Raw genomic sequence first — 18830 nt, forward strand, 5'->3', positions numbered from 1 at the left:
AGAAGCAGCACAGTGAGGACTCTGGGGACCTAGGGACCGAAGCTCCCTGCCAGCACGCGCCCCCTTGTGCGTTGCGTTCAGTAATGATTGCCACAGTGGTCTGGAACCAAGGGACTACCCACGTGAGAGAGCAGCTCCCATGCCAGGAGCACCTATACAGCTTCTTCCTGCAGGCCAGAACCGAGGCGTCAATGCCCCGGGAAAGCAGCTGCTGGAGAGTCTCGTCTCAGCTTCATGGAAAATCTAATCAGAGATGAAACACAGTTACCTTCTTTTTTTTTTTAAACTTTTGGGATTGTTCTGAATTTATCCGAAAGGAAGAGAGACAGAGACAAATCCTGCATTCATGGGTTCACTTCCCAAATGCTTGTAACAGCTGAGGCTGGACCAGACTGAAGCCAGCAGCCAGGAACCCCACCGCCTGCATTTCAGCATGGATGCACGAGTCCCGGCCACATGAGCGTGAGCCATCACCTGCTCACCGCTAGGGCTGCCGCAGCAGGACCTAGAATCAGAGCGTGAGCCATCACCTGCTCACCGCCAGGGCTGCCGCAGCAGGACCTAGAATCAGAGCGTGAGCCATCACCTGCTCACCGCCAGGGCTGCTGCAGCAGGAACTAGAATCAGAGCGTGAGCCCAAGCACTTGACACAGGACGTGGGTGTCCCAGCCACTGCACCCCAAGTCTGTCCTCAAGGTGTTTTCACAACTGAAACCAAGACCTGAAAGGATCAAACTACTTCTAAGAAAGACAGGTGCACTCTAGAAAAGGCTCAAGAATATTTATACAAATTAAAAATGATCTACCATTAACAAAGTAAAACTTACAAGGTTTGGCACTTAATTAAAAATTTTAAGGCATGAAAGAAGTAGGAAAACACAATACATAATGCTGAGAACGATCAACCAGCCACAACGGATACAGCACATACACACAGCTTAGGACTAGCAGACAAGGACATTGAAACATCTGTATCTATGTCAGTGGCAAAAGGAAAAAGGAAAAAAAAAAACAAAAACCAAGGGGCTGGCATTGTGGCGCAGCAGATAAAGATGTTGTCTGTGATGCCTGCGTCCTATACGGGCCTCACTTCTGATCTAGCTCCCTGTTAGTGGGATGGGAAAAGCAGGGTCCAAGTGTTTGGGCCCTTCCCACTATCTTCAAGGCAGTTCCAGAACAGCCTAGCCCAACCCCAGCAGTTGTAGCCATTTATCTCTTTCAAATAAAATGATCTTTTTTAAAAAAGATTTATTTATTTTTATTACAAAGTCAGATATACAGAGAGGAGGGGAGAGACAGAGAAGATCTTCCATCCGATGATTCACTCCCCAAGTGAGCACAATGGCTGATGCTATGCCAATCTGAAGCCAGGATCCAGGAACTTCTTCCAGATCTCCCATGCAGGTGCAGGGTCCCAAGGCTTTGGGCCGTCCTCGACTGCTTTCCCAGGCCACAAGCAGGGAGCTGGATGGGAAGTGGAGCTGCAGGGGTTAGAACTGGTGCCCATATGGGATCCTGGCACGTTCAAGGCTAGGACTTTAGCTGCTAGGCCATGCCACCGGGCACAAATAAAATGATCTTTAAAAAGTTTTTTTAAATGTCATCCATAAGAGACGTTTTGATTGCTTGTAAACACCTGAGGTTGTAATTGTCCTTTTCAACACTGTTTTTGCTACATCTCATAGGCAATGATGTTCTTGTTTTTATTGTCATTTCTTCAGCACCACATGGGTCATGCAGTAGCATCAATTTCTACAACAAAGTTTCAATTTACTTTTTCATCACTCTAGCAATACATTGGTATTTTTGTAGCACGTTCTTTAACTTTGTGCTGACTAAAATTTTCTGTTTTTCTTCCTGTTGTGAACTGTGTATTCTGGCTCTGTATTTAAGGAGATGTACAAAGAAGTTTAGTAGAGACTAACATGTCCAGATATGGAGACATAGTGCAGTATGCCTCTCTGCATTCAGACTAAAGACGGACTCCTGGTGAAACAGTTGAAAATATCCTGACAGGGCCCGGCGGTGTGGCCTAGTGGCCTCGCCTTGAACGTGCCAGGATCCCATATGGGCGCCAGTTCTAATCCCGGTGGCCCTGCTTCCCATCCAGCTCCCTGCTTGTGACCTGGGAAAGCAGTCGAGGACGGCCCAAAGCTTTGGGACCCTGCACCCGCGTGGGAGACCTGGAGGACGTTCCTGGATCCTGGCTTCAGATTGGCATAGCATCGGCATAGCATCAGCCATTGTGTTCACTTGGGGAGTGAATCATCGGATGGAAGATCTTCCTCTCTGTTTCTCCTCCTCCCTGTATATCTGACTTTCCAATAAATAAATAAATCTTAAAAAAAAAAAAAAAGAAAATATCCTGTCAATAGGATGCTGGATCTTCAACACTGATGAATGTCCCACAATGTTGGGAAACACTTCAATAGCAGCACGATGGACTTACGACTATTCATGAAGGACACCATTAGTAAAACTGGAGGGGAAACCAATGGGGAGGGGAGGGAACCTGGGGGGAGAGAGATGGGAAACACTCGAACCTATGGAATTGTATCCTAAAACAATAATAAAAAATGTAAAAATCAGCAATGCAGAAAAGAGGTGTAAAATGGATTCACATCAAGACTGTAGAGATGGCCAGTGCATGTCTGCAACCAAAACACACTAAGCTGACTCAAGGCAGATCAGACACTGGAGAGGACGACACTACATTCCAAACTATTAAAAATGAAACCCAGGTCCCGGCATGGTAGCCTAGTGGCTAAGGTGCTTGCCTTGATCGTGCCTGGATCCCATATGGGCACTGGTTCCAATCCCAGCTGCTCCACTTCCCATCTAGCTCCCTGCTTGTGGCCTGGGAAAGCAGTCGAGGATGGCCCAAAGCCTTGGGAGCTGCACCCGCATGGGAGACCCGGAAGAGACTCTGGGCTCCTGGCTTTGGATTGGCTCAGCTCTGGCCATGGTGGCCACTTGCAGAATAAACCAGAGGCCTGTGAAGGCAGACATTGTTACTACAGGTGGTATTCTAAGCTGAAAATACAAAATATTTCACATTCAAAGGTTTTTGTGAGCACCACTGATACTGAAGAAGTTTCTATTTTAGATTTTGGGAGGTTGGATGAAGAATGTTCAACCAGTGGAGTCTATGCAAATATTTCAACATTCAGAAACATTCAGAAATCCCAAACACATTGATCTCAGGCATAGTGGGCAAGGGAAGCCCAACTGGCAATTGGTGATTTATAGAAAATGTCTGTAGAACCTGAAGACTCAAGAGCTAATCCCTTCACTCACATGCCATTTTGTCCCTTCAAAACTTTTTATAAAGAAGTTCTGAATCAACATTAAGTAAACAAATGGTCATCTGATTTGTGAATGTAAAAGTACTGAGTTATAATTTCACTAATCATTGATACATATTATTTTCTGCATAAATACTTTTTTGAACAATAAAACATAAAACTTAGTTGAAGAACTTGAGTAATTTAGAATAAATTTAATATTTCCAGTAATATGACATCAAGTTCTAATTTTCAGAAACGATATCTCCTTTTATAAACAGTAATCTAGATGTATTTCCTGAGTGATTAATTAAATAAGAAATGTTATTCTAACATGCTGAAACTGATGGCTCTTAAAAAAAAAAAAAAGCTCGCAATAATGACAATATCGTGCTAAAGCTAATATTTCTGGGGGCCAGTGCTGTGGTGTGTGGGAAAGCCACTGCTTGTCACATCAGCATCCCGGATGGGCATGGTGAGACTCTGGCTGTTCCAGTTCTGCCCCACTGCCTGCTAACACATTTAAGAAGGGAAGCATAAAATGGAGCTGGGCCTCTGTACCCACGTGGGAGTCCCGGGGATCCTGGCTTCATGCTGGTCCAGCTCTGGCCCCACTGTACCATTTGGAGAGTGAACCAGCTGACGGAAGATCCTCTCTTGAATGAATAACTAAATCCTTAAAAGGGGGGGAAGGGGAGTGGCCATTTCTGTTATATGGGTCATGAAAAAGCTTACAGAAAATGCCTATTTTTTAAACAAAGCTATATACAGATTTAATTTTTTTGCACACATCTTTTAATTCCATTTGCTCATGGAAATACCCTTACACTTATTTTATAGTTATTTTTATTGTTGCTACTGATAAAAAGCCTTACAATTTTGGTTCTTAGACACCTTGTTGGATACAGTTTTAATATGAGGGAAGGGACAGGATTTAAGCTGAGTTCCATTACAGATGCTGTCATGTCAAAGCAGCATTTCTTTTTTTTTCAAAGATTTATTTATTTTTATTGCAAAGTAAGATATACAGAGAGGAGGAGAGACAGAGGAAGATCTTTCGGTTTGCTGATTCACTCCCTAAGTGACTGCAATGGCCGGTGCTGCCAGGAACTTCCTCCAGGTGCAGGGTCCCAAGGTCTTGGGCCAACCTCAACTGCCTTCCCAGGCCACACGCAGGGAGCTGGATGGGAAGTGGAGCTGCTGGGATTAGAACTGGCGCCCATATGGGATCTCAGCACATTCAAGGTGAGAATTTCAATCACTATGCTATCGCACCGGGCCCAAAGCAGCATTTCCAATATGTGAGTGTGAAAGACGAAAAGTACAGTAACAGCAACTTTGAGGGATCAGGAGAAGCTCCAAGGGTTAGAAGATGGTATACTCTGCAATGGAGGGAAACCAGCATTGCACACAGGAGCTGCAGGTAGCACCCCCTCATTTAGAAGATATAAATAGCTGATGACACTCCATGATCAGTAAGTTATAAAAACTGAGGAAAGTCAAGCATGTCATCATGAAGCAACACATACAACAAGTACATGATACTTCGCAATACTCATAAGTGGTATTTTTACTTAGTAATTAGGTATAAATAATAAGTCACTCATAAGTTAAGGCAATCAGTCTAGACAATAAAGATTCAGGAAACGTTCTCACCTATGGGCAATAATTCAAGGAAGGTGGGAAAATGAGGAAGAACACAAGATTACTAAGAGAGGGTTCAGTGCATCTTGAGATATTTGGGTTCTAAGCAGATGTGACGAAACCATGTCAACAGGGACGAGAGAACTACGGTAACAAAACCAGATTTCATTGGAAGAAAAACTTTCTTACTTTGTAATGCCTGACAATAGCACTACTGATTTTATAAAACTGGATTTGCAATTAAATATACGTTGGGTTTGAAAGCTAGGCCTGTCATTCCCAGAGTTGCCATGTTATTAGACTTCTTGAATCTTAATGTCTAATGCAAAAAATGGGAAGCACTTATCTAAAAAGATCACTGCTAAGTATGATATTAACACTAACTGTCGAGTCTGTATATATGATATCTGTGCACAATGACTGGTGCAAAAATCAAAAGGTTTTTCAATAACAGTCATTATTGGTGGTGGTTAAGAACAGGAATGAAGGAGCCAAAGTGTTTGGGTTTAAATTCTGTTTGTCACTTTGGCCACGTCACTTAACCTCGCCATAACCCCCCTTCTTCCTCTCTGCAATCCAGACAGGAGCAGTCCTCATCTCATAAAGCTGCTGAGAAAGTTAACTTACTTCTTTTTTTTTTTTAAAGATTTATTTTTATTATTTTTTCATTGGAAAGGCGGATATACAGAGAGGAGAGACAGAGAGGAAGATCTTCCCGTCCGATGATTCACTCCCCAAGTGAGCGCAACGGGCCGATACTATGCCGATCCGAAGCCAGGAGCCTCTTCCGGGTCTCCCACGCGGGTGCAGGGTCCCAAGGCTTTGGGCCGTCCTCGACTGCTTTCCCAGGCCACAGGCAGGGAGCTGGAAGGGAAGCGGGGCTGCCGGGATTAGAACCGGCACCCATATGGGATCCCGGGCGTGCAAGGCGAGGACCTTTAACCACTTGCGCCACCGCGCCGGGCCCAAAGTTAACTTACTTCTTACACAGAAGGTACTGAAGATGCTGCTTAATGCACATAGGCCTTCACAACGCCACCTGTTCCTATTATTATGTAATATAGGAACAAATTCATTTTACTCAATAGTAAACTCTGTTACTGCAAGTGTGAGCTAGTCAGAGATGGGAATCCCAAAAGGCAATCAGTCTCAATTAAACTGATTCCACACATAAAACAAATAGTAACAAGCTAATCCCTACAGTGCAGTGGCTGTAATTGTCTAGGTGTGAATGTCCACAACATCTCTTAGTCACACAGGCTCAGGCAAGGAACCCAATCATCACACACCTTGCTTCCTCTTTTGTCGAGTGAGGACAGTACAAGGTTGTCGAGAGGATTCAATGACTTCAAGCAGGAATAGTGCAAACAGCACCGAATGGCCAGTATGTACAAGGGTTAGCGCTTTGAATCACTACACGCAGACACTGTTCTAGACACCATGAATACAAAAGACTGCTGACCAGGTCTCTGACCAAATGGAGATTGATTGCAATTATTGGTGAAGAGGGAGCTGGGTGGGGTGAGACAAACTCTAAACAAGGAACAACGAACACTAGCATCAGTGACAGGTGAGGAAGGACTGGGAGGAGGGGACAGAGGAGAAGGTCAAGGAAAAACTTGCCTTGCGAAGTAACCCATGAGTAGAGCAGGTGGACAGCTATGGGAAGAGCACTCCTGGCAATGACAAAGGCAGAAGGAATGGTCCTGAGCTGGGGGTGGAAAGCCGTAGGAACAGCAGAGGCCTGAGCTACTGCACAAAGAGCAAGCAGCGCCACAGGAGTGGCAGCAGAGCCTGCGTGGGGCCTGACCACCTCAGCCAGGCAGGACGCTGAGTCTAAGGGAACCAACCCTAAGGTTCAAGCACAGGAGGACAGAGCTCACACTTGTGTTTACATTGTATAAATGTGTTGAAATACTACATGGCACTCCATAAAAACATACATTACCTATTAAGGACAAATTTTTTAAAAAGCTTTTTAGAGGAACATTTGCCTTTTGAATGATTCATTCTGGCAATGACCAGGGAGGAATTACCTGATTCCAAGGCTTCTAGGACTTATCCATGACTTAATGGTCACAGAGAACAGCTCAGGGTCCTGGAAATGGAACCAGCACTTCCAGGCAGCCAACCACAGCATCTCTGACCGGCCGGAAGAGGCTGAGCATCAGGGCCCAGTAACAGGAGCAGCAAGGCATGGGCTGCAGAGGAGCCTTCTGCTGGGCACGGGGGATTGCCAAGGGAACCTGACTGTGCTATGGGACACTGGAAATGGAGCAGCAAGCAGTTTTGACTCCAGAAGGGAAGGTGTGGAACCCATGGATGGTGTCCAGCCCTCAGGGACGGGGGCTGCCTACGGTGCTGCACATTGGATGACTTTCTTGGTGACAGGAAGCCTGAATCTCACAAATGTGGTCCAAGTCTACCTCAGGTAGCAAATTGCAAGACGAAAAGTTACAGCATGAGACTCCATGAGCTGAAAGTGGGAATAGGGGGGAAACTGTTCTCAAATGGCAGTGTGTGCAGAGGTGCAGCGTCTCAGCAAGAGCAAACCCTGGCGGGCCAAGGCCACGGGGGTCAACTGCTGCCCCTGCCCGACTGTGCAGCGTCAGTACCTCTCGGTCTGGGCACGAGCACCCTCAGGTGGAGCCTGGCCACCTGAGCCGACCTGCAGGTTGACCAAACTGCAGGAAAGGTGAGGGTGAAAAGAGCAGGGGCCAGGGCAACCACATAAAAAGTCTGGCTGGGGAAACAGGAGTAACAGAGGAGGAAAACCTTCTAATGGGCCGAACTTGCTCAAACTTAATTGCAGACCCACCTTGGGAATTCTAAAATAAGGAATATTAAAAACAATGGTCCTTTTCAGAATTGGTTTTAGCCTTGGTAAGGAAATGGTTATAAACAAAGGTATGGAGCAGTGTAGAAGAATTCAGGAAGAGACCAAATGTCTGGAAAAAGTAAGGCCTTTTTTTGCTCATCGTAAAGGAACATAAATTTCATCTCAAACCAACAATCCCCCAACTTGCCCAGAATCCTGTGCAGCGCATAGAAAGTGGAAAGTGTGCCAAGATAAACAGTGCGGCCTCGGCTCCCTGGATGAAGGGTGGGAAGGCAGCATGACTGGCAGGCAGCAGAATGGAATCACTTCAGGCAATGTCACAAAATGGAGCCGAAGTAACCTGGCGGCTTCCAGGATTCCCAGAAAAGGGGAGGTGATGGACAAAAACTACCAGAGAGGCTTCCTAGCCCAACTTATTTAAAACAAACAAACAAATAGGAAGGAGAGAGGGGAAGGAAACAAAGCAAAACATACATACCTGCTCTTTTATCTGTCCTTAATTAAGCATAAAATCCCCTCCCTCTTCTCTGCTCCCAAGCCCCCCGGACTCCGGGAGCACACAGGCAGCAGCTCAGGTGAAAGCCTTCAGCCTCTCAGCTACAAAGACCAGAGATAGCAGACAATGGGACTGGTGATTCATTACAAAAGAATAAACTCGGAGCTAGCGGCCTGCTGCCACATGGACACGCCACACTATTTAAAGGAACAGCAACCCTCTTTCCAATCTCCCTTATTCTTAACACCTTCCCTTCTCCGTACTGATGGAAAACAGATTTGGAAGAAAATGCCAGCAAAGCACTGAGCTGCCCAAGAAGGGGAGGGCTTTGTGTTCCACAGAAGCTGGCAGCCTCATATCCTAGCAGAACACAAGAATTTCCTATCCTATCCATACTGTGAAATTCCTTCCTCTCTAACACATTTTCCTTTTCAACAACATATAACTGGGTTTGAACCTTTATTTTCTTTACTATTTAGAAGATAAATCATTTGTAGCTTTTCTAGTTTCATGCAAACATTTTTGATCTACTTCTTTTTATTCTCATAGATATAAGAAGACGCAAGCATTTGATTCACATGTTTGTAACAGAAATCCAGCAAATATACCTGGAAACCCATGAGCAAAACGTCATTCTTATTTTTAAAGTGTATCTACTAGATAAGAATTTTGTCATTAAATGACTTAGTGTAAATGACAGAGCAGTTTACTCACTTTTAAACAAAAGCAGACCTTCTCAAACCAGAGTACAAGCCCTGGTGAATCCTGCCCTGGATCTAATCCCGCGTGATGGGAATGTCACCACTGACAGCCATCCTTCCACTGATGTATGTAGACAGGATGTGAGCTGAGCATGCAAAAAATTCAGGGCAAAACGTGAAAACACATCCAGACATCAGCCATACTACACTAGCAGGTCACTAAGTATAATAAATCGTTTCGTTTTGATAACCCAGCCCTAACCAGTGTGGACCATCTACAGTGAGAAAGCTGTTGTTGTGAGAGCTCATTATCAAGTGTTAGGATTGGATGTCTGCTTCAGAAAAACACAAAACCAAAACTCAGTCAAAACCTCAGGACAAAGCAAAGATTTGTTTAACTTGGTCATTTCCTTTTTTTTTTTTTTTTTTGCAGATTATTATAACCAGCTGTATACATTACATCAACATAAGAATCACATACAGAAAACAAATGGGCTGGAAGACTGCAGATTCACAAATTTAACATTCTTTCCTTCCTTCCCAGCTATAAAATCCAGGATGGGTAAAAACCACCTCCTTTTTTCTTTTGGCTTTCTGGCAGGTCTGAAGAAACACAGGATGATTTTAATTTATCTATTACAACTCTCAACCACCCACAAATCCTTCCAGTGTCCAGGTATTTGCTCCACTCCACTCCTACAATCACCGTTTCTTAAGGTCTGAGAAGCAGGACCACAACAGCAAGGGTGCCTCAGCGTGTGCGCTTAACTCAGGCTCACGCAACCCCACTAGCTCCTCTGGGAAACACAGGGAAAGACTTCAAGAACCCTGGAGAACTCTGTTTATAAAAACTTCCTGTCTAGATTACTCTTTCACTGATTTCTTAGATATATATATGTATGTGTGTGTATAAGTCAAGTAGTTGAACAGCCCTGGGTAATAACTGGCAAAGAAGAGGGCTCTCATCCTCTAATACTGTCACTTAATGAAAACTCCAAGAGGGCTCCAAGGTTAAGCAAGTATCACTGCCCAAGTAACAAAGAAAATCCAGAAAAGGGGTTTCTCTCTTAGGGAAATTGAAACAAAAATAAAGTAGTGCTTCAAAATAATTTCTCAGAGTCATGACAAATGGCTAAGAATCGCATGAGAGCCATTCCAGGGGCTTCTCAGCTGGGCCCGAGCAGGAGGGCTCTGGTCCTCTCCACAGTCCCATCTCCTGGAGGATCCCATGGAGAAGACCCTTTCTTTGATACCTTCCTCCCTCCTGGCTCACCAAGGCAAAACGTCCCTGCAGGTCTCCCCGCTTCCACACAGCACTGCAGGGCATTATATAATGCTAAACTGAACAAGATCCCAGCTCCTTTAAAAAAAAAAAAAAAAGAAAGAAAGAAAGAAAGAAAGGAAAAAAGAAAGAAAGGTAGGTGCCTCCTTCCACACAGCCAGCTGACTCTCTCGCCCTCCGGTGGTGACAGCAAGACGAAAAGGGGGAAGAGAACACAAAAAAGGGGCAACCTCCTTAAAAGGAAAGCACTGGCCGGTGATGAAATTTCCCTGCAGAGCATTAAAAGCCTGGAGTGAGGCAGAATGTAAGTGTGGGACCAAAGGACTTCCGTGGTCTATCATGGAAATGCTTTCTCATTGATAAATCACAGCCCCTTCTTTCCACTCGCCCCACACATAAAGCAAACAGGAGAGAAGGGTGCCAACAGGAAAGCCAGCCCTGCCAGGGAGAGCTGCGGACAAGCATCCACCTCTCCGTTTGTCAGGAATGACTTGCTAAAATGCAGATCAGATATTGCCTGGCACAGCCATCAGGACGGGGGTGGGGAGATCCATCTTCCATTTCCTACCCTCTCCTTCAGATGCCTTTTGAAGCCCGTGTAATTGTCATTTGTACAGTCAGGGAGGGGTCGACCTGGCTCTGTCACACCTGGATGCTCCCATGATTCCCACTGAAAATATTCTTTGTCAGTTAACAAAGCCACGGAAACGAAACATTCCTTTTTAAGCCTCATTTTTAGCAAGCCGTTCAGAATGCAAGGGCAGCAAAACTGCAATTCCATAGCCAATGCTGAGAAACCGAAGCCAATAAGGAATCAGATTTCCATCGAACACATTCTTCTGCAATTTGTAAAAGGCCATCAAAGCTCTCCTTCATTTCTGGCAGTCTGTAACAGTCTCCCTACCTCTGCAGCCTTTCTCCCTCCCCCAGACCCAAGACAAAGAGGTAGACAAATCCCCACAGGGTCTCCCCTGAGCTTGGGCTGCACAGCACAGGAAGCAGGCAGCAGCTACGGAGCTGCGGGAAGGGAAAGCAACGAGCGACACAGAGACACAGTCGCGGCGACACAATAAAGCGAGCCTTGCCTAACCCAGAAGCCCAAGCCTTTACTGCGATCCCGGACTGGGCATGTCTCCAATCCTAAGGAGGAAGCACACATCTTACCTGAGTTACCATTTTCTTTTTCTCCATAAACGGAACAGAAGAGGTGATAAACCCTTCGGAGCAGCAATGCTGGGCACACCTCCACTACCGCTTCGTCCCCCCTCCCCCCCAGGCTAGCTCTTTAAGGGTGAATAATCGCTCTTCCTGGATACCGTTTGCCTTTCTGTTTCTTTCTAGTGTTTCTTCCTTTCTTTTCTCTTCCTCTCTGGCACTCTCTCCCCCTCCTCCTTTCTCCAGCTCCCTCCCATATCTCAGGCAGATGGCTGAAGGAAGCCCCACCCCTGAATGCCTAAGGTAATTAATCAGAGGAGAGCCCCACCTCTTCCTCCTCCCCCACCCCTCCCAGCAGGCTGACAGCTCCCGACTCCACAAGCAGGCCTGCAGAAGGGCAGTTTGGTGGGTGCTTTGCGCACGCGTGTGTGCATCCAAGTGTGCGTGTGTGCGAGTGTGCATCCGAGTGTGTGTGTGTGTGTGTGTGTGTGTGTGTGTGTGTGTGTGTGTGTGTGTGTGTGTATGAGCTCATGCCCGCGCACAAGACGGATAGGGGGAAAACTGGGGGAGGAGCAGGCGCCATGTGCGGGCATATTTTAAGGACTGCATTAATTAGATAGCATTGAAAGCATTCATTGCAACTTACTACAGTTTGGACTGAGAGGTTCTAGCCTAGAATATCTGATAATAATAAGCGAGCCAATTTTTTTTTTTTTTTTAACAAAGGCTTTCACTGAAAGGGCTTATAGCTGAAATACAGGATGGGCACACTTCAAAACTTGCTGCTTTTAGAAGACCAGGCCAACCTCACGAAGGCAAAGGAGTCCAGGAGGTCTGTTTACATATTGAAAGGGGGGTCTACTAGACACTACTGCTTTAGGAAGTGAAGCGACACAAAGGTGTGTATACAGCAACAGCGGCCCAGACAGCGTCCGCCCTTTGTGCCCGGGCCCTCTGATTTTCAGCCTTTCCTGTTAGAAGGCTAAATTCATTCTTATATACAGACTGTTCATTTCTGCCATTATTGTAAATAGTAACTGTTACTACACACTACTAGAAATACATACAATTTAGGAGACATTTGTTGAACCCGAGAGTTTCTTCAGTGTTCTGTTTAAAAGACATAATGAAAATACACCAAAGATGTGGTTTAGTTCAGAAGTCCTGGTCTAATTCTGTGCTTTATTAGCTGTAATGTACGAAACTTTAACCTCTAGTAACCTGTTTTTATTTCCTACTAGTAAATACTCAATCTATGAACATTATGAGCTTATGATTTTATTATCTCATAAAATATTTTCTAATTTTTTGACATTCTAATAAGGTCCCATTCTAAATTTATTAGGCATTTTAGTTATGCCATATTTACGCTGTAATACTATCACAGAGACTACTCAAAGGTCAAAAAGGTTAATTCCAAAATTATGCTTTCTATTTTTAAAGTTAATACTACATAAATAAATCAAACCACATTGGGAATACACAGCTTTTTGCTGTCTCCATTAGGACTGTGTGACAAATGTAGCAGAATGGACTTTTAGAAGGCCACTGCCCAACACTGCAAGCCAGCAAGGTGCCTACCAAGTATCCCTGTGCACTCCCTTTGTTAGTGGTCACTTTAATAATTCTGAAATGGGCCTAGGGCCTACCAAGCATCATTTATCCTGAGCATAATGGTAGGCATCATTTTGGGCATTACACATCTTTTTGCATACTTTCAGTATAATCTATAATATATACATATATATTAAAGGATAGGAACTTAAAATTTCACACACAAAAAATGTTACATGCAAAGGAATAGAAAGACTGATACTAGGCCTCTTCTTATTTAACATTAGTATAAACATTTTGGAAGACAGAACATTTAGTGTACCTGCAACTGAAACGGCAATCAAGGGGATGAAGTACAAAGTGTTTTTTTTAATTTAAAGATTTACTTTATTTTTATTGGAAAGTCAGATATACAGAGAGGAGGAGAGACAGAGAGGAAGATCTTCTGTCCAATGATTCACTCCCCAAGTGAGCGCAACGGCCACTACTGTGCCAATCCGAAGCCAGGAGCCAGGAACTTCTTCCAGGTCTCCCACGCGGGTGCAGGGTCCCAAGGCTTTGGGCCATCCTCCATTGTTTTCCCAGGCCACAAGCAGGAAGCTGGATGGTTCTAATCCCGGAGCTGCTGGGATTAGAACCAGCGCCCACACCCGTACAGGATCCCAGCACATTCAAGGCGAGGACTTGAGCAGCTAGGCTACGCCACCGGGCCCGAAGTACAAAGGGTTTTCAAGGCAAAGTGAACAGACGAGGGTTCCCAAAAGGAACCCCAACCTACTGCCACACTTTGAGAAAGTCTAAATCATGCTTATAGAATGATGGTTTTCAGTTTTAATATGTCAAATAAACTTGAGGATCACTGAATATCACTCCCTGAACCCACTGGTCATTATCCTCTTGGCAAAAAGCCCATTCACAAGAAGACAGACACCCCTATTCCTACCCCCACGGACCCTTCACACGGGTTCTAGAAAAGTCCCTGCCAACTTGACATCTGGCTGTGACTACAGCCATCCACATCACAGAAAGAAACAGGTCTCAGAGTATTATTATTATTTTTCAAAGTTTTTTTTATTTTTCCTTTTGGGAAGGCAGATACACAGAGAGGAGGAGATATAGAAAGAAACTTCCATTTGCTGGTTCACTGTGCAAGTGGCTGCAATGGCCCAAACTAAGCTGATCTGAAACCAGGAGCCAGGAGCTTCTTCTGAGTCTCCCACATGCGTACAGGGCTCCCAGGCTTTGGACCATCCTCCACTGCTTTCCCATGACACAAGCAGGGACTGGATGGGAAGTGGGAAAGCCAGGAATTACCTGGCACTCAGATGAGATCCCGGTAGATGCAAGGTGAGAACTTTAGACACTATGCCATCATGCCAGACCTTCAGAGTATTTTTTTTTTTTTAACGGAAAGGTAAATTAAAGAGATTCCCACCTATTGGACTAGGTATACAGATTATCCTGGGCCCAGGCATACTGCTTTTCTACATTAAGGATTGGTATTTTACACTGTAAATAGAATATTCACCAACTCATTGCCATTAAAGAGTCAGTGCAAGCTACAAATTAAAACTATAGAAATGATGGTAATGAACACACTGAATGCCAGGCCCATCACACTGCTACCTGAAGTGTGTGTTCCTGACTTGATAGCCCGACATGTACAGAGGACAGTATGGCCCCTGGTGCCCAGGCGACAGCAGAACAAATGCACATCCTGGGACAGACACCAATGAAAACCACTGGAGTATACCAGCAGCCAAAGCACCTGAAAATGTACCAAGGAGAAATTCCGTGTGTGTGTGTGTGTGTGTGTGTAGAGCCGGGGCAAAAAAAGAAATGTGTGTTGCTAGTCTCTAATTCTTATTGTGTAGGCAAATGCACACTAAGAATGTCAGCTAAGGGAGGAGTCTGTATTCACCTCCACTGGTCATTCCTGGTTTCCAGTGGAGTACCAAAGGCATGGCAGGTACCAGAATATATTTGCTCAAAGCACCAGGGGCACTCCTAAATGTTTCCTTGGTGCTTCATGCAGTCTCCAGAACTCCAACTTCCTTTCTTCTATACTACCTAACTGACGTTTATCTTACTGAAATCACCAAAGATCCCCGAACTGAGACAGCCTAATTCAGTGGAGATTCTGTATCTGCTTTGATCTGTCAGTAGCACTCCACTCAGTAGTTCCTCCATTTGCTTGCTGTTCGGTTCAGACGAGACCAGCTCTTCTGGACAGTCCTCTTTTCTTGTTCATTCCCTTCCCGATCTTACTATTCCTCCTCTGTTATCCTCAGAATGCTCGTATTGCTAGAGGTGCCATCTTTTTATTGCATCCCCCAGGGACAGAACTCCACACATACACATCCAATGGAAATCTATTTTCTCACAAGCCTTTTTGTGCAAACATGATCCACAGCGCTCATCCACTTCTCAACAAGGTATAAACTTCAAGTCTCCAGGTAAGCTGTGCATACCTGCTCTAGGTGTTCCAACGCATGCCACCACTTCAGTCACTGCCATTCACCCTGTTCACTCCTTCGTGTCTATACTTAGATACTCTACACATTTAATTTAAAAGACCCAAATGAATCCTCAAAATCAAACCACTAAATCATACAACAAACAGCTAAGGACCTACCACATGCCAGGCATGCTTGCAAGGCACTAGGAGTGTCAGTGGTGGGCGGGGGAGAACCCATGACAGATACGGATCTAACTTCTGATGTGAGGTTTGACTTCCAGGACTCATCTAGCCACAATGGCTGCCTTGGTGAGTGGCTAACCATTCCAACAGGTGAAAACAGCCACTATGTCTTGAGAACCTGCTCTGTGGCAGCCTCTTGTCAGGCAACTGCACATATCAGCTTCTGTCTCCAGGACCAGGGTGAGGTATTTTGATTTCTTTCTCAGAAAAGAGGGGACCAAAGCTAGATGGACGGAGTAACTTGCCTGTGCTGGGTTTAAATCTAAACCTGTCGGGAAACCTGGAGTCCTCCTCACAATGCTTCTCCTCATTCAGGACACCCTAAAGCACGCAGGCGCTTCCCAGGTACCCAGCTTGGCCCCTTTCTTCTCAATCCTATGACCATAAACTCAGTTCTGATCTCATGGCTCTATATTCAGCTTCGCGCTTGCGTCTCTGCTGCTAGTCTCTCATTCTTCCACCACAGGGATCTTTCCAAACACAGATCTCATCATTTCCCTGATACAAATCCTGGACTGTTCTCCACACCCTATGGAAGGAGTCCTAGTCTTAGGTAAAACACACTTTACCACTGTCTGAGCTCTCCCCTTCCCTGACATGCTGGCAGAAGCGCAACTAGCTCCTCAATGACCCCATGTTCTTGTTCGTCTCCACTTGGATGCAGCCATTCATCTAGCCAATTATTCTCTAGATATCAGGGATATCTAATTCTAGAAAACTTCCTTATCCCCATGTCTGTGTGGTTCATAACTGTCTGAGTTACTATTTCTGCCCAACTATGCCTGGACCATATGTGGTTCAGAAATCATGGACAGAAATCATGTGGTACAGTGGGTGAAGCTGTCACCGGCAATGCCAGCATTCCATATGGCTGTCAGTTTGAGACCTGGCTCCTCCACTTCTGACCTAGCTCCCACTAATGACCTGGGAAAGCAGTGAAAGATGATGCCTCTAGGTTTTCCTATTAACATGTGGGGAACCTGGAAGAAACTCCTGGCTGCTGGTTCTGGCCTGGCCCAGCCCCAGCCCGTAAAGCCATGTGGGGAGTAAACCTGAAGAGCGTTCTCTCTCTAATTCTGATTTCAAATAAATACAAATAAAAAGAGAGACATCATGTTTCATATCATATCCCTAGTTCTTTACCTGGTGCCTGAATGCACAGTAAATAAATGCTCATTGAAATAAAAAACCAAACACTAGATTTCTATCCCTTGCTACTTTTTATCCATTCATGAATAGGTAAGGATGAAGGGTATAAGTAGTTATCAAAATAACATAGGGGACTAGGAGCAAAAAAATAAGATAGCATTGTTTTCTCCCATAAATATACTTGGAAATATCTTTCTAATTATACAATTAACTTAAGTATCTTTTAGAAATTTGAAGCTGAAGAGATCCCAAATGAGAAGTCTTATTTTTCATTTTATGGGAATATTTCAGATTCCAGACAAAATAATACCCAGTAATTAAGAAAGAAAACCTTGAGGTGGCCCTGCTCATCATCATTTTATGTAGATGTGACTCAACTCCCCTGTTTCCACCCACGTACCAGGAATGCCATAAAAGCAGACCTGAGCAGCCCCAGCAAAGAGCAGGGTTTGCTCATACTTTCCCAGGCTGCCTTTGACACCCAAGTGAAAAGCAACATTAAAGGCAGAACATTTCCTGCAATAATAAAAACCTGTTAGTATAAAAGCTCTGCACAGCACACCCCCACACGATAACCCTAACCAAGTATAAACAACAATTTACACCGAATAGGTATTAAATACCTTTCCAGAAGCAACTCTCACACAGCAACACTCTGACATCCTTTGCCAACATCCCTTTTAAAGTAAGTGAAGCCAAATTAGAGCATTCTCTATTATTTTCCTAATTTCTCTCCTTTAGTCAAAACTAATTTACATAGAATACATTCTAGAACAAAAAAGGATGGGAGTAGAATCTGAATCCAAATGCTTTAGATCATGCATATAAACACCAAATAATCCTCAAAAGTGTATCTTATCTCCCAAATTAAACCTTTAAAACAAGCCTACAAAAAACATACCCTGAAACTCTGGTCAGAAAAATTACAAAGTATTATTTCATAAATAAATATGTGGCTTCTGGTAGTTTATTCTTGCCAGTGTACCTTTCAGATGTGCCAAACCCTAGACAACTGGAATCATACATGCAGCTGAGACTGTATATGTATTCTCGTTTATCTGTGAGAGATTAAGGAAAAGGTTCTCAAATATTCAAAGGGATAGGATGTCAACAGATTTGTCAAAATTCCAGTCTAAATACAGACTCAACTCTTGGCTCCTTCCTAAGACGCCTGCCTGGTCCATGGCGGCTACTTCCCTTCGTTAAACTCTGCTACTTACCACTATCAAAAGGAAAATTATCAATAACTGTACTATCAAGAAAATAATACAACATATACCTATGAGAGTTGCTATGTGCTATAACCTCCAGTATGAAAATATGACTCTGTTATCAAGTGACTGCACATGTTGTTGTCTTATTTGTTTCTGCATCTCTAGGCCTGGCACAGAATCTGGCACATGACAGGTACTCAAAAAAAAAATCCAGTATGCAGTCGAGTAATTTAGAATGAGTTATCAAAGCACACGTACATTGCTCTACACCAAGACCATCTTCCCACAAAGATCTGAGTGGTCTGTGGGTTAATTCACTCTCTAGCATTTAGTCAAACTGAGCACACCTCGGTATCCAAATTATCTTTCAGGTTGGTAACTTGCTGTCCTTTCATCTTCCAAGTATCCAATATCTTCCCCGTGCCCTCGGCCAGCCTAAACCCTCAGATAATGTTGTTTTACTACAGCTCCAGTAATTTAAAACATTGCTTCCTCTTCTTCCAACTGTCCCATTCATGACCTGAGGCACAGATGAAGTCGAAGTGCTGAAGGAGTAACCAAGAACAGATAATATCTCCAAACTACAACAACAGTTGCATTTTCAGGCTAGGCAGGGGCTGTAAATGTTTAATTCAGAATAGTGTCTATGAGATTAACTTCAGAAACAGTTCCTCAAACAGACTTTTCTGGGCTGAGAGACTACACTCATCCCTCAAAACATTCCTAGCAAACCACTGTCTATGTAGTTGCCTGTATTCTAAATTGATTTGAATTCTGCAAAAGTTATGACTAATAAAACAATTCATTTTGA

General features: G+C 44.3%; 1 protein-coding gene across 10 annotated transcripts in view; it reads right to left on the minus strand.

Moving 5' to 3' along the window:
* Positions 1-18830, minus strand: part of RBFOX2 (RNA binding fox-1 homolog 2) — a 252771-nt gene that overhangs the window by 74257 nt on the left and 159684 nt on the right. Inside the window, exon 1 of one of the 10 annotated variants that reach the window (XM_040985337.1) lies at positions 11411-11596. The exons of 8 other annotated variants lie outside the window; for them this stretch is intronic. In XM_040985337.1, the coding sequence (XP_040841271.1) occupies positions 11411-11437 (27 nt within the window). In that variant the 5' untranslated portion in view covers positions 11438-11596. Of the gene's footprint in view, positions 1-11410; positions 11597-18830 lie in introns of those variants that run through there. One more of the 10 variants, XM_040985330.1, reaches the window with a different exon arrangement.

This window comes from Ochotona curzoniae, unplaced genomic scaffold (assembly GCF_017591425.1).
Source record: "Ochotona curzoniae isolate NIBS_2020 unplaced genomic scaffold, NIBS_Ocur_1.0 contig_1014, whole genome shotgun sequence".
In the NCBI taxonomy this organism is placed as follows: Eukaryota; Metazoa; Chordata; class Mammalia; order Lagomorpha; family Ochotonidae; genus Ochotona; species Ochotona curzoniae.